Genomic DNA, 23,336 nt, shown 5'->3' with positions numbered 1-23,336 from the left:
GCCGAGGCTTGAACCAGCGACGTTCTTGCTGTGAGGCGACAGCACTACCTACTGCACCACCACGTCACCTACTATTATTATATTTCTTTAAAATTTTCACATTTATCTTGTTGCAATAAAGTAATGTTTGTATTGTTTACTATACTTCTATCTGTATGTATTTCTATCTGTTGTAAGTGCAAAAAAACAAAAAAACAAAAAAAAAACAACAATCCACAACCAGCCAAATCCTTCAAGTTTGTCATAAAGAGTTTGTCTCTAAGTTATGTGTGTTTATTTAAGACATTTATTTACTTCAATGAGAGGAAAACAATTATGCCTAAACTTTTTTGATTAAAAATATGACAACAGATACAGTATGTCAGTGGATTGTTACATTATTCTGTATACAATATGTAAGTTTTTCTGGACAAATGTTTCTGACAGTATTCAATGGAAGAGAGCAATGAAAGTTCAGCATATCCAACAAAACAAAAGAGATACATTTTAAGATTTTGCATAATGTATATCCCACAAATTCTAAAATTGCTAGCTATTTTGTGTACTTTCTGCAATTTACATGAAAAAACTTCATTTCATTTATTCTATAATTGCACTCACGTAAAATTTATTTGGGGTAATTTTTTATTATTATTATACATCCTTGTTTGAATATTATTTAAATTTGTCTATAAATTTACATTCCTGTATTTCTTTGGTAATGATCATGCTCTCGATCTTGTAAACAATTTTGTGTTGCACTGTAAAAAAATTTATACACAAAAATAAGTTTGTGTTGACTTGTCACACTCATACATTATGGCGCTCTTAGTTTATCTAATTCCCCTTTACATGTGTTTGGACTGTGGGGGAAACCAGCACCCAGAGGGAGAACCCAGAACACAGGGAACATTTAAACTCGACACAGAAAAGCCACATGGCCCAGCCGGGTCTTTTTTTTTTCTTCTGAGGCAACAGTGCTAACCACAGTGCAACCGTGTCTACCATTTCTGAAAAAAATTAATTGCTCTAATTCACCTGCTATGAACATGTCTACAGTCTTCTGCTGGATTTATTATTCAAACAGGGTTTTCTCCAATCAACAGATGGCAGCATTCTCCTTCATTCTGCCACTGACAACTAGATCAATATTTCTGAAGCATTCATTCATTCATTCATTCATTCATTCATTGACTTTCCTTCAGCTTAGTCCCTTATTTTCTAAAGCAAGCAATTATGTATCTGATCAATGAAAAACTTTCAAAAAATGTATGTCATTGTTACTAAAATTTATGATTAAGTCAGTGCCTAGACAAACAACTGCAGTGATTTGTAAAACCATTAATTTTGCTGAAGACAATATTAGGTAATAAATTCATTTGGACAGAAAGGACTAGCTGAATAATATAACCTTACCCTGCTATCTGTAACCTAACCTTGCTATTTGTACCATGTAACTTTGAACCAAGTTGTTGAATTATTTTTTCTAAGATGTAGAGCTTAGAGAGCAGTTTAGTTTTTGTCTCTGTACCAATGCATTCCACATGAGCGTCTTCAGTGCATAAGCAAGCAATACAGTCAGTTGTGTTTTCGACAACCTCTGGAAATGGTGATAAAATGTTTAGACCTCATTTACACTCATTTTTAATTTAGTATTGTCCACTTGCATCTTAATGCATCTTAACACCAGAGGTAAAAGAGTCCTCTGAGCGAAACAGATTTTGTGTAGGACTAACACAGTCTGCTCTCTTAAGCATTTTCACCCACCTTGAAGGATATATAGATGGTTATTAAATGGCTTCTGCAGACTACTCTGATCCCCTTAATTACCAAGTTCACATATATAGAAGCCAAAAACACTGTCAAAACATTCCATACATCTTCAGTTGTTAAACTATAATCTTATGAAGAGTATAAGATTATATATTACGTATCAGATCAGGGTGTGTGTTTACTACGTGCAATGCAACGCTTGCGTTTTGTGTTGCTGACTTTAATATCATATTTATATAATATTATTGGAGATTTATATAATTACAGTTGAACCACTGAAGTTACATGGAACATTTTGACAATGTTTTTGGTTCCTCTTCTAGACTTCGAACATTTCTGGACCATTGTTGCTGTCTATGGAGGATGAGAGAGCTCTTGAATTGCATGGAAAATATTAATAACAGAATTTTCATTTTCAGATGAACTAACCTTTAACAAAAAAGTTCTTTTTTTAACAAAAATACTTTCTTCCAACAAACACTGGGATTGGAATATGAACTCATTTTCACTGATCCTAGCATGATGCATGTTTATCTGTCATTATCAACTCACAATCACAGTTTTTTACTTACAAAAGTAAAAATCACAGTCACTTACAAAAAATAAAGGATTCATTTGAATTTCACAGTTATACTGCTTTACTTGGACTTTAAAGTAAATTGTCCTGCTGCTTGACATGGTGAGGCACTTTCTGTAGCTTGTGGATAAAACCTGAACTTGTTATTTACATTCACAAAATGAATTATTTGGGACACGTTCTTACCAAGGCAATTTACTAATGAGGACATTTTACTCATAAGAACAAAACAACAAAAGAAAATTACAATGGCATGCTTATAGGTTATCGAGAGTAAATGACACTTTGTCAGCATCTGGGTTGGTCTAGAACATTGGATGGGCTCCAGTATTACAGTGAACCTAAAATGTTTGTGAATCGATTTCTTTTTACTTAAAAAGTCTGCAAAAACAAGTAAAAGCAAGTTATTAAAATGGTTAAAAACTATATTTTCTTCTGAACTGTACTTTTGTTTGGAGGCAATCAACTAAATGCAAATGAGCAAATTTAACATAATAACATAAAAACAAAATAGAAAATATTCATACAGTGTACATTTAATGCATTTAGCTACTCTTTTTCTCTTCTTTGACTCAAATAACTTATTAATAAAGTCATCTGAAATGGCAAAGAAAGCGTTCTTGCAGGACTCCCAGAGTTCATCAAGTTTCTTTGGATTCATCTTCAATGCCTCCTCCTTCATCTTACCCCAGACATAATATTAATAATTCCTTACATTTATATAGCACTTTTTCTAGACACTCAAAGCGCTTTACACATTGAGGGGAATCTCCTCATCCACCACTAGTGTGCAGCATCCACCTGGATGATGCGATGGCAGCCATATTGCACCAGACTGCACACAACACACCAGCTTAGTGGAGTGGAGACAGAGTGATGAAGCCAATTATGATATGGGGATGGTTAGGAGGCCATGATGGACGAAGGCCAGTGGGCAAATTTGGCCATTACGCTGGGGTCAAACCTAGCTTTTGTGAAAGACATCCTGGGATTTTTCCAAAGCAATCTCACGGCAATTTGTAACTTTTTGATTTAGTGGCTGATTCGTATGAATTCATACAATCTAATTCGTACAATTTAGTACGATTTGCTCATCCCCAATGACGGCTGGGGTTAGGTGCCACGCCTTCTTTTTAAAATCGTACATTTTCGTACGACTGAACTCATACTAATTAGCCACTAAACTGACAAAACATAAAATACTTGCGTTTCCTCGTGAGATCAGGCTGGATTTTTCACAAACACAGAGACGTTGACATCAGGGCGTTGGTTTTACATCTCTTATGAAAGATGGCGCTCACTGAGCAGTATAAAGTCCCTTTCACTACACTGGGGCGTTAGGACCCACAGAGACCGCAGGTTGAGCATCACTAACATCACTTCCAGCAGCAACCTAGCTTTCCCATGTGGTCTCCCATCCAGGTACTGACCAGGCGCAGCCCTGCTTAGCTTCAGTGGGCGACCATGGGAGAGCTGCAGAGAGCTAGCTGCTGGCAATAAACTCAAAAACATGCTCAATAATGTTCATTTCTGGTGACTGGGCTGACCAATCCTGGAGCATCTTGACCTTTTTACTTTCAGGAGCATTGATGTGGAGGCTAAGGTATGAGAGGGAGCGCTATCCTGCTGAAGAATTTGCCCTCTCATGTGCTTTGTAATGTAATGGGCAGCACAAATGTCTTGATACTTCAGGCTGTTGATGTTACCATCCACTCTGCACACCTCTCGCACGACCCCATACTGAATGTAACCCCAAATCATAATTATTCCTTCACCAAACTTGACTGATTTCTGTGAGAATCTTAGGTCCATGCAGGTTCCAATAGGTCTTCTTCATTATTTGTGACGATTGGGAGGCAGTTCAACAGATCTCAAGTTATTATTCGTTGCTTTTACAACTGGGATCGATGACAAGACTTTTGTCAGGGAGTGTATATACATTAAAAAAGAAAGGGAAAAAGAAATGCTTCACTCAAGCTACTGTAGTAAATTTTATCATATTTTACTACTTTAGCCTGTAGTCGATTCATAATCATAATTTAAAACTTTATAAACTCTTATAACTATATATAAATATAACTTATAATAAAACCACCTAACTAGAATAACATTTGCTATTTTAAAGAATTTTATTGAAATTACAATATTTATTTTTCAAATGTTTCAGGTTTAACAACTTCTATCACAATTTGAAATAAATGAAATCAGTGAAAGTGCCATTTCCAATAATATTTTCCATATTTACATCTCAAATCTGCAAAATATGTGCATGCTGAAATATGCATTCGCATTTCCAGGGCCACTGCCCTTTTCAAGTTCCAGGTTCCATCTAAAGATTACATTTTGATAGAATAAGCAACAAAACAAAACAATGCAATAAATAAATGGCACTTTAAAAATAGCTTATACACATTGTGAAAGCTAAACTGGCATTAAAGTACTGTATCCACTAGTTTTCAGTAGCAGAGGATTTTACATCCGATTTCCTCTGTTCATGTTAGTCTGAGTCAGTGGTGCCACATACAGGCAGAAGATACTCACAGTAAACACAAAGCTGTACCAGAATCAGTGTCTCTAATCACTGGCAGAACTGTAAGGTGCGAACCAGTTACTAGAGGAACAGACACTCAGAAACCTCCAAAAATATTACAGCACCAACAGAAATAAAAACACTGACAACTTGCAGTATTTTAGGTACAGTAGATGTTAATTTGAGCTGCACAATCACAATTAATTCCAAAACTACTGTAATACAAACGTGTATATATTAGACAGCTTATAACAATACCAATTTACCTTTTTGTGTCATATATACCACCCAAAATGACTTGATTTTTGGTCACTCTTGCTAGTCACACTGTTCTTACTTTAACACATGATTTAAATATATGATTTAGTAAATAAATTTTAAGACAAAGATTTGAATTCTGGTACCGCAAACTCCCTTCCTGCAGTAGTGGTCCAACTTTGAAGAAGAGGGGGAGTTAGTCTCCTTAAAATAATTTCATTAAAAAGCATTCCAGCTAATGTGATACACTGAAACATTTATAATACATTAATTTGCTGTTCATTTGATTTCTTGCTACTTTGGTTATTCTTGAATATCTTTTAATGGTTCTTCACACACAACAGACTGCATCAGTGCTTTCATACTACCTCATGTCTTTATATTTTATAAAAATATAGAACACTTATTCAAATGTCCTCATAAAATACTGATATTTAATAACGATAATACTCAGCTGACAAGCCTGCAGCAGTTTTATTTTGAAAATAATATTTGTGCTATTGCTGAAAGCCCTCAAAGTATGTAGATGTCAAAAGCGCTTTTCAGCCTGTCCTGCAAATTTACACTCATCACTGCGTAGAAATCTCAATCTGCTTTTTTGAACCGCTTTGACGATGCTAGTACTTGGCATGGTTTAGGCACTAACACGAACATCGCAGGAGGACTGCAGTAAGGTACTTAACATTTGTTTAGTCATTTATGACCTTTACGACAGCTAAAATATTTTGTTAGTCATTTGAAACACACAAACACACTCTGTGCTTCAAGGAGGCGGGGGTAACTTGACGTCCAAGAGATTGTAAGCAAAAATGTTCCAGAAGATTCCACAGAGGATAAAGAGTGTGTAGACACTGAAGAAGATCCAGAACAAGGACTGTTCTTGCAAACGCTGTTCATAGTTTTGAAGAACCACAACTCCAAGGGTGAGGCCCACTGCCACACCCCCCAGATGGGCCACAAAGCTGGGATTAGGACATGGTGGGAAGGCTGGGGGATAGCACCGAAGCCAGACAGCACGGCCAAACTCCACACTCACTGTAGACACAGAGAATAAACTTTTATATTGGTTATATATACATTACATTGGCCAAATACTTACATCTATTACATTTTATTTGAAGGATGTTACAAATTGGTTATAGCCAATATAGTAAATGTCAAATTGTAATTTATACAGTGCATCTGGAATACATAGCATTTCACGTTTTCCACATTTTTTATGTTACAGTCTTATTCCAAAATGGACTAAATTCGTTAATTTCCTCATCATTCTACACACAATACCCCATAATGACAAATTGTTGCAAATTTATAAAAAAATAAAATACCTGAAAAGTCACATGTATCAGAATCAGAATCAGTTTTATTGCCAAGTGTGCTTCACACACACAAGGAATTTGTTTTGGCTACAGAAGCTTCCAGTGTACATAAAGTGACAAGTGACAACACAACATAAATATGGAAAAAAGAAATACGATAAAACATTAAACAGAGATGCAGTTAGTCAAAAGATCTGGATGTTGAGTTGTATGTACAGATTTGTTATAAATATACAGGTTATGATGTGCTCTGTACAAATGCGAATGGAGAAGGTATTGTATTGCATATTGATATAAGGTGCTGTGTACAATTGCGTATGAGAAAGTATTGTACATTTATTGCACAGTAGGGGACTATTTAACTGTTCATGAGGTAGATGGCCTGAGCAAAGAAACTATTCCTGTATCTGGCTGTTTTTGTGCTTGGTGTTCTGTAGCGCTGACCAGACGGTAACAGTTCAAACAGGAAGTGTGCTGGGTGCGAGGCGTACAGAGTGATTTTTATGGAATAAAATCACTGTCATAAATATTTCGTGCGTAACTATAAAATCTCAAAGGAAAACGGAGCGTACTCGTAATTTTACGAGGGTACAATTTCAAAATCTGCAATTAGAACAGACACAGATATGACATTTTCTTTTTCTGTTTGTATATGACTGATAAATTTACGATGGATGTACTTTACAAAAACGAATTACAGTTTCACCACAGACACGAAGTCCTGATTACGAGTACAAATCAAACAGCGACAATCCACTGTCAAAATTACGTCACCGTTGTCATAGGCATTAATAAACAAGCGAGAGTCATCGATCACATTGGCGCGCCTGCTGGGCACTTAAGCTCTACACACACCGTCTCAGGTAAGATTTCTGTTATTCCCTCTTTGAGAAATGTCCATCATGAGCTGTAATAAAGGTTGAGACTTAAAGAGGTCTATTTTCGCTGTGTTTCTTGGACATTTTACAGAATCAATATTAAAAAGGGGCCGAGGATAATGAGCATAATGTAAGTTAATGTTACAGGCAGCAAGCGCAGAGTTTCTCAGTGAATCACTTAACGATGGTTAACTATAACATGACATCTGTTGATTAAGTAATCTTTTTTAACTGTTTAAGTAACTCACAAACACCCTATAAAATCACAGAGAACAGTTTTACTCTTAATAATTAATTGCAACTTTAAATAAATCAGAATAAGCAAAATATAATGTGGTAATTAAGCAATCAATTCTCCTAAAGTACACTATCATCTCCACTGTTTTGAGCATGTTCAGCTCCAGGTTGTTGTATCTGCACCATAACGCCAGCCGCTCCACCTCCGGTCAGTATGCAGATTCGTCACCGTTCCGGATGAGGCCAATAACAGTAGTGTTGTCTGCAAACTTCAAGAGCTTGGTAAAGGGGTCTTTTACGGTGCAGTCGTTGGTGTACAGGGAGAAGAGCAGTGGAGAGAGAACACATCCCTGGGGGGCACCAGTGCTGATGATGCGGCTGACGGATGTGAATTTGCCCATTCTGACTAGCTGTTGTCTATCTGTCAGAAAGCTGGTGATCCATTGACAGACAGAATATGTATCAGGTTGGATGGGAAGCGACGGTGTTCAGCCATTTTCAGATCTCTCCAGAGATGTTCAATAGGATTTAGGTCTAGGCTCTTGCTGGGCCACTCAAGGACATTCACAACTCAAGTTGGTGTGAAGCCACTCCATTGATATTTTGGCGGTGTGCCTGGTTTTCTTCAAACGTAACGCCTGGCATTTACTCTCAAGAATACAATTTTAGTCTCATCAGACCTTAGAATTTTTTTTCTTTTGGTCTAAGAGTCCTTCAGATGCCTTTTGGCAAATTCCAATACTAAGGAGTGGCTTCCGTCTGACCATTTTACCCTACAGGCCTGATTGGTGGATTGCTGCACAGATGGTTGTCCTTCTGTAAGGTTCTCCTCTGTCTACAGAAGAACGCTGGAGCTCAGACAGAGTGACCATCGGGTTATTGATAAACTCACTGACTAAGGTCCTTCTCCCCCAATCACTCAGTTTAGATGGCCGGCCAGCTCTAGGAAGAGACCTGGGGCCTCATGTATCAACGCTGCATACGCCAGATTTCACGCTCACGTTTGGATTTACTAACGATGAAATGAACGTGAGAATGTGCGTTGGTCCACGCCAACCTCATGTCTGGTGTACGTGCATTTCTTGTGTGTGTTTGTTTTATTTCCATTGGCGACTCCTAGAGGCAATTGTGTTAAATTGCACACTACAAAGTATCTTTGAGCTGTGAAATGGCAGCTGTATGAGACAGGATCATCCGCATGTCTAGCAAGTATATAAGGTTTCCATACCATACAGTTGACCAGCCAAACATTAAAGTGCAATTTGCAGTGATCGCCAGTTTTTCCAGTGTAATCGGAGCGATCAACTGCACGCACATTGATTTAAAGGCGCCACCTGAAGATGAATTTGCATATGTGAATCATTTCCATTCAATAAATGTGCAAATAATATGTGATGCTCAAATGTGCTTAACACAATACACACACTTATTAATGATTCCTACTTGTCTTCCTCGTGATGAAGAGTAGGCAAAACCTGATATGTAATGGGGAAAAAAGAAAATTGAGTTCATCAGACGCTAGATTCGAACCGAGTTCATGATTGATAGTGTCAAAACACTGTACCATGCGGTTTACGAGCTACGCCACTCATGCTGCTGATATCCGCTCTCTTTAGTTATTTTATGTCTGTCAATCAAACGGGACACTACAAAATTGTACACCTTTACAACGCACTATTTCTTTTTTAATTCCTTCACAGTGCGATGTTCAGACCCCACTGCGTTAACCGCGTCAGCTAAAATCTGCCACTCTATTTTTTTCTTTTGTTATTAAATCTGGAGGACAAACGTGCAAATAACACCGTTTATCTCCGGTTCACCACCAAAAGGAGCACCTCCAATTGACATTCTGTTCAAAGTTTCTCTTTTTGCTTGCTTTTGCCATTGCTTTTTCATTAGGTTTTGCCAAAGTAGGGTCATTACCATATTTATTAGGGGGAAGAGGCAGGGAGGGGTTTTGCGCTCGTGCACATGCGCTCAGTTTCACGTTAATTTGGATGTACAAAGAGAATATGCATGGGATTTAGCGTACGGACTGTTTTATACATCAGATTTTTTTACTGCGTACGCACATTTACAGCTTTGTCCGTACGCAATGTTTTAGTATGAATTCAATGCAAGTCTTCGTACATGAGGCCCCTGGTGGTTCCAAACCTCTTCCACTTACAGATGATGGAGGCCACTGTGGTCATTGGAACTTTCAGAGCAGCAGAAATTTTTCTGTAACCTTCCCCAGCCTTGTGCCTCGAGACAATCCTGTCTCGGAAGTCTAAAGAAAATTCCTTTGTCCTCATGCTTGGTTTGTGCTTTGACATGCACTGTCAATCTTGGGACCTTATATAGACAGGTGTATGCCTTTTCAAATCATGTCCAATCAACTGAATTTACCACAGGTGAACTTCAGTTAAGCTGCTGAAACATCTCAAGAATGATCAGTGGAAACAGAAAGCACTTGAGCTCAATTTAGAGCTTCACAGCAAAGGCTGTTAATACTTATGTACATGTGATTTTTCAGGTTTTTTATTTTTAATAAACTTGGAACAATTTCAAAAAATCTGTTTTCACATTGTCATTATGAGTTATTGTGTGTGGAATATTAAGGAAATAAATGAATGTAATCTATTTTGGAATAAGGCTGTAACATAAAAAATGTGGAAAAAGTAAAGCGCTATGAATACTTTCTGGATGCACTGTAACTAGTGTTAATTAACTCAACTAGGGTTAAGTTCCTTGTTTGGTTTGAAGTTAGCTGAAGTTAGGTATCATACATAGCTCAAAGTATTGAAGTGTTAGTTCACCTAAAAATGAAAACGTCCCGGTTACGTACGTAACCCACGTTCCCCGAATAGGGAACGGAGATGTGTGACTGTATAAACAGACTTTGGGAGTGCTTTAGATGACCAATCACTTCTGAAGATAAGAAAACGGGCCAATGAAATGCCAATTGAATTGGCGAAGCTTAGCTCCACAGCTGAAACTGATGAGCCAATTAGGGCTATATCAGTCGGCTGCTGGAGCCAGCTCATCAGAATTTGCCTGCTGAAGAGCCGATCGCTCAGCTCCCAGCTGGAGACTCAGGTGCTGTGGCCGTGGAGACACACGTCTCCGTTCCCTATTCGGGGAACGTGGGTTACGTACGTAACCAGGACGTTCCCCTTCATAAGGGAACTTCTACGTTTGTCTGTATAAACAGACTTTGGGAGACTGTATGGAAAGCGTCACAGCAGCTAAGCCCGTCACTCTCCTGATGTGTAGTTTGCCAAGCCAAAGCGTGAGCGCACTGACATCACCAAGAGCGCAACCTTCCAACGTCCCCTTACCATTACATGGGAATAAAAGTTTTAAATTGGGGGTCGTAAGTGTGCTTTTACCTAGCTAATAGAGACTAGGGATTTTGGAAATATGACATACGATAGGGATTTTGGAAATACGATTGGAGGACGCAGCGGAGACCACCTGCTACCTTAGAAGGGGAGACCTGATGGTAAGGTGTTGCCCAACCCGCAGCTCTGCAGATATCTGTGAGAGAGGCACCGCGTGCTAACGCGCATGAGGAAGCGACACGTCTAGTGGAGTGTGCTCTCACATTAAGGGGGCGCGGCTTGCCCTGGCATTGATAAGCGAGGGCGATGGCATCAACTAACCAGTGGGCCAACCTCTGTTTTGATACGGCACTTCCCCTCTGCTGACCACCGTAACAGATAAAGAGCTGTTCACATGATCTTACATTTTGCGTTCGTTCCACGTAAAGGCGCAAAGCGCGAACGGGACAAAGCAGTGAGTGGGCTGGGCCTTGCAGCGGGGCCTTGCAGCGCTTGCAGGTTCACCACCTGATCTCTAAATGGGGTGGTAGGAACCTTGGGCACATAGCCAGGTTGGGGTCTCAGGACAACGTGAGAGTAACCCGGCCCAAATTCAAGGCACGATTCGCTAATCTGGCAAGTTGGGGGGTCTTCTCGGCGAGAAGCGCACCACTCAGAGAATAGACTCCACTTCAGGGCGTAGGCATGCCTCTTAGAGGGTGCTCTAGCCTGAGTGATGGTGTTAATTACCGCGGGCGGTAAGTCACCTAAGTCCTCCGCGCTCTGTCTATGGACCACACATGGTGGTTCCAGAGATCTGGGCGTGGGTGCCAGATGGTGCCCCGTCCCTGAGAGGGGAGGTCCTCCCTTAGGGGAATGCGCCAAGGAGGGGCCACCGCGAGGAGTGAGAGCTCCGAAACCCAGGTCCGGTTGGGCCAGATGGGCTCAAAAAACAAGACCTGCTCCTTGTCCTCCCTGACTTTGCACAAAATTTGTGCGATTAGGCTCACTGGGGGAAATGCATATTTGCGCGTGCCCGATGGCCAGCTGTGAGCCAGTGCATCCGTGCCGAGGGGGGCCTCGGTCAGGGAATAAAACAGCTGGCAATGTGCGTTCTCGGTGGAAGCAAACAGACAGGGCAAAGCTTGCTCTTCTCTCGGTTGACCTGAAACCCCAACTAGTCGAGGTGCCAAAGCACTTTGGCAAGAATGAGCCAGTCGTCGAGATAGTTGAGTGTGCGGATGCCCGCAAGCCGCAGTGGCGCTAGAGCACCCTCCGCGAGCTTGGAGAAAACCCGCGGAGACAGAGAGAGCCCGAAGGGGAGGACTTTGTACTGCCACGCTCGTCCTTCGAACGCAAACCGGAGAGAGGGGTGGTGGCGTGGAAGAATAGAGACATGAAAATACGTGTCCTTTAGGTCTATGGCTGCAGACCAATCCTGTGGACAGACGCTCTGAAGCAAGCGTTTCTGCGTAAGCATTCTGAAAGGCATTTAGTGTAAATGACAGTTCAGTCTGCGCAGATCAAGGACTGGTCTTAACCCCCCGCTCTTTTTGGGCATGATGAAATACGGGCTGTAAAACCCGGACTCCATCTCGGCTGGAGGGACCTGCTCGATTGCATCCTTCGTCAGGAGGACAGCAATCTCCTCTCGCAAGACAGGGGCGCTCTCGTGGATAACTCTTGTGAAAAAGACACCAGTGAACTTGGGAGGGCGAATAGCGAACTGAATCGCATAGTGTGACCGTCCGTATGAGCCACCGTGTCGCAAACCAGGCTGGCAGAGCACGCGCTAATGGCACCATAGGAGCGATAGCTGACGTGCCAGCGGAGGGGCAGCTTGGGATGGGAGTGCGTCCCGAGAAAGAGCTGAAAATAAGAGAATTTCTTATACCTTCCTTCCTGGATCTCGCGGTGAGGCCAGAGTGAGAGAAAGGAGTCCGTTCTGCTGCACTCTGAGGGTATGAGGTGAAGGGTTCCGGTGCTGCGAGCTGGATAATGGAGCGTCCTAGACTGGCAGTACTCGGGTTTGCGCATCCGGAGAGAGAGGAAACTGCTCTTTTGGAAATTTGGTTGCCGCAAGCCCGGGGGCCAGCAGCGATGAGTTTAGAGTCGTTGTGGACTGATTTAATAATCCTCTGCCCCCCACCGAGGAAAGAGAAGGTCCCCTCTTCTCCGAATGGCCCGTCCCAGGGACGCTTCGCGGTCCGTTTACCGGACATAGCGGCACCCTGGGGCGGGGAAATCGTAGTCCTGCGGGAGGTTCGCCATTGTCGCTTGGCCGGTGGAGCGGGCAGCGGAAGCGGAGCAGATGTTGAAGCCGTGGGTGGACGCCCTTGGTAGCGTTGATAGGTGGCCATAGCATGCAGAGCGGAGGCGGCCTGGCCCGCAGCATTGTAGGCTCTGGCTGTGAGAGATTCAGATAACCTGCACGCTTTGGAAGGGTGTTTGGGCGAATCTCTCAGAGTGGAGCAGCTCTGCGGACAGAGATTGTCCGCAATAGCACACTCCACCTGGGGAATCGCCTCATATGCCCTGGCCGTTCTGTCATCGAGGGAGGTGAAAGCAGGAGCGCTCGAGGACTGGGCAGAAAAAGGTGCCCTCTAAGCCTGTGTAAGCTCTCTGTGTCCCTCCGGGAAGAAGAAGGGGACGGGGGGTCTAGAAGGCTTCGCCTTCTTCGCCTCCACGTAGCACCCGTCTAAGCAGTCTGGCCACGGTTCTGGAGGACAAGCCAGAAGCAGCCTGGGAAGCAGTCCAGAAGCAGGCCAGAAGCAGTAGCAGTCCAGAAGCAAGCCAGCAGCAGTCTCACGGCCGAAGCAGCCAGGGATAAGACAGCTAACATGTGCGATTCCAGAACCGAAACCACACTGACAAACCCGGAGGGTGGCAAGGGGTCCGGATCTTCATCGAAGCATGTCAACCCGCCCTCTGATGCAGCGATGGGCATCACGTCCCTGTTGTCATCTAATGAAAGCACCTGGAGGATGGACCAGCGCTCGCACTCGAAGCAGAGACAGAGCGCACTGATGAGGAGCGAGGGGTCCGCGGGGCCGAAGGCGACAGAATAGCCCCCACTGTAACCCTCAGGCCTGCCCGAGTGCTAACCGCTTGGCGGAGAGCAGCAGGGGTGACCTGCCCTAATAAAAGAGCTCACCACGACCTCAGTTGCGCAACAGTCAAGCCATCGCAATGCAGGCAAGAACTGTCCGCGAGCACCGCATCGACATGTTGGACCCCCAAGCATGTGACGCAGTACTCGTGCCTGTCATCCGGGGCAAGGAAACCACCGCATCCAGAAACGCATGGTCGAAACGACATCTTTAAAAAGACGCGCTACACGACTCTCTTAGGGAATTCTGCTCTATGTAGAAACTGCTCTTTTAGATCACCAGCGAAACGCCAAGGGGACGGGAAACCCAGCTCGACTGCCGCTAAAACGTCTTCCCCCGCACTGGTGAAGGGAATGCTTCCTTCAGCGTTGGAAGTCAGCTCAGCAGAAGGGTTCTTCAGTCTCAGATCGGGTCTGAAGCAACAATTCTGATGAGCTGGCTCCAGCAGCTGATTGACATAGCCCTAATTGGATCATCAGTTTCAGCTTTGGAGCTAAGCTCCGCCAATTCAATTGGCATTTCATTGGCCTGTTTTCTTATCTTCAGAAGTGATTGGTCGTGTTAAGCACTCCTAAAGTCTGTTTATACAGACACACGTAGAAGTTCCCTTATGAAGGGGAACTGAAAGCTCCCTCATCCTTCATAGAAGGCAATGTTTCAATTGGGATATTTTAAAACTATGAAAATTAATTTGTGTGCACATAAAACATAAATAATGACTTTATTCAATAGTTTCCTCTCCTCAGCATCTCTAACTGTTAAATAAAGACATGATTTTTGTTTTATGCTTGACAATATTCTGACTGAACTACTGAATTGGTTTGTTTTGATGATGCTTTTTGGTACCCTTCTAGACTGTGAACAAGTCGGGAGCCTTGCTTTTTATGGAGGATGAGGGAGCTGTCTGATTTCACTTTGGATTCAAAAGACGAACAAAGGTCTCAGGTTGAGTATGACATGAGGTTGAGTAATTAATAACATAATTTTCATTTTTGGGTGAATTAACCCTTTAATAAAGCTATTAACACAAATACAGTATAAATTACAATTATTAAAGCCCCTTTGAAATTTTTTTCATGCTGTTTAACAGAGCAAGGAAATTTTCACAGTATGTACGATGATATTTTCTCTTTTGGAGAAAGTCTTATTATTTGTTTTATTTCGGCAAGAATAAAATCTGTTTTTAATTTTTTAATAAACATTTTTAAGGTCAAAATTATTAGCCCTTTTAAGATATATATTTTTTTCAACAGTCTACAGAACAAACCATCTTTATAAAATAACTTGCCTAATTACCCTACCCTGCCTAGTTAACCTAATTATCCTAGTTAAGCCTTTAAATGTCACTTTAAGCTGTATAGAAGTGTCTAGAAAAATATCTAGTAAAATATTATTTACTGTCATCATGGAAAAGATAAAATAAGATAAAATAAATCAGTTATTAGAAATGAGTTATTAAAACTATTATGTTTAGAAATGTGTTGAAAAAAATCTTCTCTTTGTGACACAGAAATGGGGGAAAAAATAAACAGGGGGGGGGGGGGGATTGGGGGGCTAGTGATTCAGGGGGTTTTATAATTCTGACTTCAACTGTACATGGGGTCTGTAGGGCTGCCTACATATTCTTCAACATTGACGTTCATGTTGAACTGATCTGAATAAACACCGAACTGACTCTGGAAAATGACATTGCCATCTTTAATGGAACCTCTTATTGCCGAACTGAACCCATTTTACACCGTTAATTATGAAAGATTCTACATTTTTACAGAAACAGCAACATTTGTACAGAAGCCACAGAAATAAAATTGAATTGCCCCTTAATATAATGTACATCTATTTTAAGTAGAAATATGGACCTTGTATATTTAGACCCTTTTTACATTTCCTGGATCCTCAGTAGAGAAAGTTGTCATAGTTGGGAAAACTTGGGAGAATTGGCAGTGAATGGGAGAATTCAAGAAATAATTTTTTTTTATAATATTTGCTCAAATAATAAAAGACAAACTCCACGATGATGTTACAAATACTTTTAGAAAAAGGAAAAAACTGTGAGACTGATGACGTCAGCCAGAGGAGGGAATAACATCAAATTCACTGTTCTGTCCCATAGACACTGCATTAGAAATGCCTCGTATAAGCGGTAATTTGTTATCTGTAATTTGAAGCAAAGATGATATACTACATACAAAAATACATATACATTTTCATACGTTTTTTAAAAATCAAAAAATTCAAAACTTTTAAGGATTTAAGATGCTGATGATTGTTAAACGTGTCATAACAGGCTTGTGAAAAGGGTCCATTAAGCACAAGTATCTTAAAAACAAAGGTTACATACTGCACACCAGAGCCATTGCCATGCGAAAGAGCTTGAACTGACACTTCATCCCTGACCAGTTCTGTAAAGAGTGGGACAGAAACATCAAATTAGGAAAAAAGAGTAGCAAATTGGTAAGTAAGAGAGAATCACATCAGTATTTTTATTAAAGTATTCTACTGTTGTTCCAGGGAGCTGGTTTTGGTACTCCAGCTTATTATTTCAAGATGAGATGGATATTTGCTCAGGCGTTTTCAGTGATGATGTGGCAGTCAGAGCAACATTAGCACCTGTGACTCATCAGCTAATTAAAGGTCAGTTTTGCATGTAATATTTAATATAAGCTGAGTCAGATTTCATTTGACCTGATGAGAGATCATTTTTGTATAGACAGACTATGTGTAATCTGAGTACTGATCATGTAACAGTGCTGACACAAAAAAGTTCTATCTGAAATGCTGAGCAAGTACAGGAGGGTTCATTCTCTGAGCAAAGAGAACTGTGGATAGCCCCAGCGTTAATATTTAATGACTGTGACCGTCATTATGCAGTACATAACACATTTATTTAAGCTGTTTGAAATTGGCTTCTATACCTGTGGTTTCCAAAGTGGTATGGGGGTGTAGGTTGCTTGGTGATTTTTTAAAAATTACATTTATTTTAATAAACTATTAGAAGTAGAATTACCATTTTATCCATAACAAATAGAAGATAAAACGTATAGCTAACAGTTACAATAACAGCAACATGCAAATAAAAAGCCTTTTGATTTTTTTTACACTGGATCGCGACCACTTGAGTGTTTATGTCATATTAAAGACACAGCAATAGCATCAGATGCAGCAGATTTATTTTACAGCACCAGATTGTGGCGGTCTCCAAAATTACACCAAGAATAGACTTGGGCCTATTGTTGTGTGTGCAAACCAATGTTGCGTGCAAGGTATATTTATGTTCACCTCAGAGAATAGTGGTGGTCGTGAGTCACTGGCATTGTTATTTTGGGAGTCACAGGCCAAAAAGTTTGGGAAACCCTGTTATATACCACAATTCACGATCCTCTAAGTTATACAGTCCAGTTGAAGGGGTTAATGAAAAAAAGTGTGTGATTACTGAGTGCTCTATAAGAGCTGCTGCTTTTGCATACCCAGTCTGCAAGACATATTTTAAAGAGTGTTTGGTCTGAAAAACATATGCTGTGTACAAAGATCTGATAAACATCTTTAAAGAGTTAGTTCAGACAAAAATTTTAAGTCAGTCACTACTTGCCCTTGTGTTGTTCCAAACCTCTGAGACCTTTGTTCATCTTCAGAACACAAATAAGATATTTCAGGTCTAGGAGCTCTGATCCTCCATAAACTGCAAGGTTCTCGACTGATTCAAAGTCCAGAAAAACACTTAAAACATCCTCAAAACAGACCTGGCACGATCTAGCCCTTGCTGGAAAACACTCGAACTACACATCTGCCACCAAACTGAACTACAGATCCCATCATGCACCTCACACACACCAGTTCCAAATCACAACTGATTACACAAACGCAGCTGAAACTCATGAGAAATTATTACTATCAACTATCAACACAGCACACACACGCACACACATCTAAGCTGAGTCTTGTTAAACTGTAGTGAGCATTTCGAAGTGTTGTCTTCTACTGTCATTCTGTGATTTTTGACCTTTACCTTGTTTATTGTTTATTGTTTACGTCCTATACTGACACAAAAATATAATAAGAAAATATCAGTTTACAACGAGCCAAAAAGAATCAAATGACTGCACCCACTGATATGGGAAGAATAAGGTGAATAGCACTCCAAAATAACAGTGGACACATTACACCAACACAAAGTTCTGTCCAAATAGCTTCTAATAGTTGATTTTGCATCATTGGTGCCCTTTAACTCTGGTTTATCACACCCAAGTTAAATTTTTCAAGCCAAACCCAGTTCTGATTTCTGCCACACATGTTTGCAATCAAGAAATCACTTGAATAGGAAATGCCAAAGTAAAGTAGACCAAAAGCTCCTCAAAAGCTACACATTATACTGAGATCCAAAGAAATTAAAAAAATAAATGAGAACAAAATAATAATTGAGATCTACCATTCTGGAAAAGCTTATAAAGCCATTTCTAAAACTTTGGGACTGCAGTAAACCATAGTAAGAGCCATTATCCACAAATGGCAAAAACATGGAACAGTGGAGAACCTTCCCAGGAGTGGCTGGCCGACCAAATTTACCCAAAAAAAACAGCGCCAATTCATCCAACATATAACATCCCAACAACTAAACTGCAGGCCTCACTTGCCTCAGTTAAGGTGAGCGTTTATGACTCCACCATAAGAAAGAGACTGGTCAAAAAAGTTTGCGTGGCAGATTTCCAAGACAAAAACCACTGCTGAACAAAAAGAACATAAAGGCTTTTGCGAGAAAACATCTTGAACAACATTCCCATCACTGACTAAAACTAATTCTGACAGACACAATGAGTGATTTTTATGTAGGTTATTAACAGACACCTGAAACGAACGAATGTAACGTATACTAAGCTACACCACTACTTTATTCTGCCTGTTAGGTCGGGACTCCCTGCCATACTTGTATTAACCCTTTTACTGTTCCTTTTAATTTGATGATAATCCACATTCAGTTTTTGTCTAATAGAATCCCATTCAGTTTAACAATATGATAAATCAAAAAGTCTACTAAATATTCTTGATTACCATGACGACATTAGCGAGGTGAGCAGAAACCAGTGCATAGACTCCTCCTGATGATCCAACCACAGGTGCTGTCATATCCGTCACAGAAACAGCCAAAGAGCCTGCAGGAAGACAATGCAGACAAAAGTCAGTCATACAAATCACACAAACAGGTTCACTTTCACATTTTCTCTTCCTTAGACACAGGAGAAGCCATTGTTAACAACTGACCAAATGAAATTTGAACAAAAGACAGCAAATGAGATTGATAAGACGGCAAATGAAAGGAACATCAGTAAATAATAATTAAACTTACAATTTGTTCCCCACACAAAGTTATTGTAAAACATTTTGCCCAAGATCACCTTTGTATTGTATGAAAATAACCTTGGCATGGAATAAGTAAATGACAAAACTGTATTTAACTCTTCCATTTTAACAGCATTATCCGCTTGTTAAGTGGTGACGTGTTGGTGACGAATGTAATACTGTTTCCAGGTCCAAGCCGCCACTCATTTTATTTGAGAAAATATTCGTTTATGATTACTTTTTATTCATATCACACATTAAAGCAAATTTTATATAAAGGAATAGTGTACACAACAATCTCTGGGTTTGCTGCATCACAAACACCAAAATTTTAACAATTTATAAAAAAATGAATCAATTTCTGGCTATGGGATATTAGGCATGGACATATATATTGAGATCGTAATTTTCGAAAGTATTACAGTGCTTTGTAAACGTTTATTATTAGCATTTCATGAGTCTCCCCATACAGTTTAATAGAGCGCTTGGACCCGGAAGCCGCTTTGAGTGACGTCACACTTAACAAGCGGATTGAAAACAGAAAGAACAGAACATACAGACATCCAAGTGGTATTTTTTTTGTTACTCTGCACCTAATAATACTCTTCTTCTTCTAAAAATAATAATAATAATAATAATAATAATAATAATAATAATAATAATAATAATAATAATAATAACAATAAACTAGTACTAATTATCTCTTGAGACTTTTGATAAACATTCAGTAAAGTCTCAAAGCATATCAGCATCAAAAATATGTTCAAACACATTTAAATCTTTACCAAGAATATTATTAATATTATATAAATTAAAACAAGCAACATGTAATAATGTAATAAACTATTATGAATAATAAAAACAAATTATTTATAGTAATTACAGGAATGTTTATGGATCTGAAAAGCAGATGTACTACATTATATTGTTATTCTGTTTTTCTTTGATAATACAGACCAGAAAACAAAGGAATTAAAAAATCTTTGAGACTGACAAAATTCAGACATTGGTTGTGTCCATTTTAATAACTGTAAAAGTCTGATGAACAAACTGAAATGAAAACATTTTTTTTATTTCTTTCCCACACCAAAACATGCTGTTCTGCAGACTTCCTGAATTTATTTTGTGTTTTTCTTATCTTAAGTACAGTATTTTAACAAAAAGGCTGTGTTGAAATTGGTTGTCATCTATAGTACGGAACAATTTAGAATATTTAATTACACTACACTGTTTGGTAAACTTTATTTTGTTATTATTATTTAGATCTTTTTAAAACATATTATTTCTGACTAAACCAACGTTAACAGACTTTTGCCTAAAAATAAATTGAAATTCAGTTAATTCACTACTCATGTCTGTTCAGCTCTTTGGTTTTCCTAAAATGTTCCTTTCTGTTCTTCTTTGCTGGGCTTGTAGACTGCTATTTGATATTGTCTGTGTTTTTTCGTTGTTGTTTTTTTTTACTGTTCAATCAGCTTTTCATTTTTTTAATCCACAGAAGTCTAAAAGCACAAGGATGGACAATGGAAATAATTTAACTATTAGTTATACCAACATATTTGCTTCCCTTCATCTGACAGCAGAATAATTTCCAGGTTTTCAACTTTAGATTTTAGAATTTCAACATATAAACTAAGAGTGGTTGAACTAAGCATAATGAAACCCATGGAATCAATGAAATCAGTCAGTGTGTTTTGTGGTTTGAAGGTTATTTTTATATAAGTGTAGACTTAAAAACCACCACTTATATGTTATATAGAATGATGCATTTAATATGCAAGTAGGATCTGACTAAAGCATAAACAGATAACTAGACACACAGTGGTAACTTTAGCTGTAGGTGTCACCTTGAGTTTGCAGAAATATGAGTGGATTATTGTTGTTATTCGACGTCACCCAGGTCTGTGAAAAGGTAGTAGGTTATAAATGTACTTTGTTTTTAAGGATATATGGTTATTTAATTAAACATAGGGATATTATAAGTCTTCTTTGAAGAAAACTGCTACTGTGTACACTCAGTCACTCAATCAATATCCTTTAGATTAGTCCCTGATTTATCAGGGGTCGCCACAGTGAAATGAACTACCAAATGATTCTGGCATAGGTTTTATGCGAAGGACGCACTTCCAGCACTGGGAAACACCCATACACGTTCTCATTCACACATACAATCATACCCACTTTATACACTGTATTTTAACCATCAGTAAAACAAAATGTAAAAAATTAAAAGCACACAATGTTTCCCCACAAATGTAATTTCCTAAAATGTTTCCATGAATTCCCTTGTTAATAGTTATTTAATGGGTAGTTTCAACACAAATAATACCAGAAAAAAAGAGAAAAAAGCGTGATGTGTTAGACTCACCTGCCAGTGCACCACACACATAAACTAGGCCGATTCTCAAAGCTCCATGGACCATCTCCAATGGCACACCCACCAAAAGCTGCATGGCCATGTTTAGACCCAGGTGTTCAATTCTGAAACATTTAAATCAGCCATTAGCACAGATGCACTTCTGGAAGGGATTAATACCATTAAACTGCAGTCTCCATAAAGTATACTTAGTGTCTATAAGCATTATTTAGCTAGATATTTATTTCCCATACAAAACACAACACTCTAATTATCACAAATTAAACACAAACAAGTGTGTATCACACCTAAACAAAGCTAATTTGCAAACCGATGTCTAAATAAAATCTCATATACTGTAAAGTAACTCTGACTGTCCAGAAGATAAATTTAATCACTGTATTCTGTTCATTTGTTTTACATCTGTTAATGCAAACAGTGCTATATTTTACTGCTATTAAATAATTGAATGTCTATTAATAAAATATAATAATTGAAAACCATGAATGCTCCAACTTTGTTTAGTCCTTTTTTTTCCCTTGAAGCACTGACGATCTCACCATCTGCTCTAAATGTATGACTTTCGGAAGAGTACATGGAAAACTGTTCAACACAAAGTCCCTCACACCTACAACAGCGAATGTGACACTGGCACCAAATAATGACAAATCTAGGTGACACAGAAACACTTTTAACCACAGGTGAAATTCCTCATGTCACATTTGGCTCTCTTCAGCATTGCTATACACATATAAGCCCAGTGGGGGCAAAATCTGGACATATATCTAAAGCAATAAGAATCAGGACAAGGTCAGACCATTTATCCTAATAAAACAAGGACCTGAAATCACTAAGCTTCAGATAACTGGGACATGTAGCTTAGATCACAGAAACAGAATATAAATGCACCTGACTTATTTGTGAGTAATAATGAATGATCGCAAATGAAGTAATGTTTTTGTGCTTAAAACATAAGAGACTGTAACTGGCACACTCTCTCAGTATTAACTTTTTGAGTGTCATGTTCACTGAATTTTTTTGGGGACTTTTATTTTTGTAGCATTATTATCAGTGTTATTAGCTGCAGTATTTGAGTGATTGCAGTGTAATGAAAGCTGTCCCAATTCAAAGACTCCTTCAAATATGGCTTCCAAATGCTTCCTGTGATTCCCGGATAATGAAGGAACTGATGGAGCCACTTTCATGGCTCAAAATATACCCAAATTCTTTGAGCTAATGACAACACGGTACCAAAAAATTCTATATTACACTTAAACGTAAGTAATGCATTTAATTTCACAATTCTATTTCATGTTGACAATGAAACATATTGACAATGTTTAAGTTGTGCAGCAGAGTGATTTCAGATCACTATGTAATCTCTTGTTTATTGTCCATTGATAGGTCTACAAAATCAGCTTCAATTTATTAATATGGTAGAATGATCACAGCTAGCACAAAAGATTATAGTCAGTAACCTACCTTATCTTTCTAATTTCCTTAGCATTCCAGAGAGCTTCGAAGAGCTTGAAACTGCAACTGAAACTATTGATTCTGTCCTTTCTAGCACTTTAGACATAGTCGCTATGTTACACTTAAAAAAGAGAAAAAATGTGATGGCAAGGCACAATGAGCACACACGTGTCTTAAAGAAAACAGCCCAAAAAAGTGTAATCATAATAA

General features: G+C 39.3%; 1 protein-coding gene across 4 annotated transcripts in view; it reads right to left on the bottom strand.

The window, feature by feature from the left end:
* Positions 1-5,017: 5,017 nt before the first annotated feature.
* Positions 5,018-23,336, bottom strand: part of rhbdl3 (rhomboid, veinlet-like 3 (Drosophila)) — a 79,818-nt gene continuing 61,499 nt past the window's right edge. For all 4 annotated transcript variants that reach the window (XM_056459844.1, XM_056459845.1, XM_056459846.1 and 1 more), the window contains 4 exons: positions 21,666-21,778; positions 19,010-19,110; positions 16,305-16,365; positions 5,018-6,152 (listed from right to left, as the gene is read on the bottom strand). In XM_056459844.1, the coding sequence (XP_056315819.1) occupies positions 5,881-6,152; positions 16,305-16,365; positions 19,010-19,110; positions 21,666-21,778 (547 nt within the window). In that variant the 3' untranslated portion in view covers positions 5,018-5,880. The remainder of the gene's footprint in view (positions 6,153-16,304; positions 16,366-19,009; positions 19,111-21,665; positions 21,779-23,336) is intronic.

This window comes from Danio aesculapii, chromosome 6 (genome assembly GCF_903798145.1).
Source record: "Danio aesculapii chromosome 6, fDanAes4.1, whole genome shotgun sequence".
Lineage (NCBI taxonomy): Eukaryota > Metazoa > Chordata > Actinopteri > Cypriniformes > Danionidae > Danio > Danio aesculapii.
Note: the sequence above shows the minus strand (reverse complement) of the source record. Positions and strands in the feature narration are given on the sequence as shown.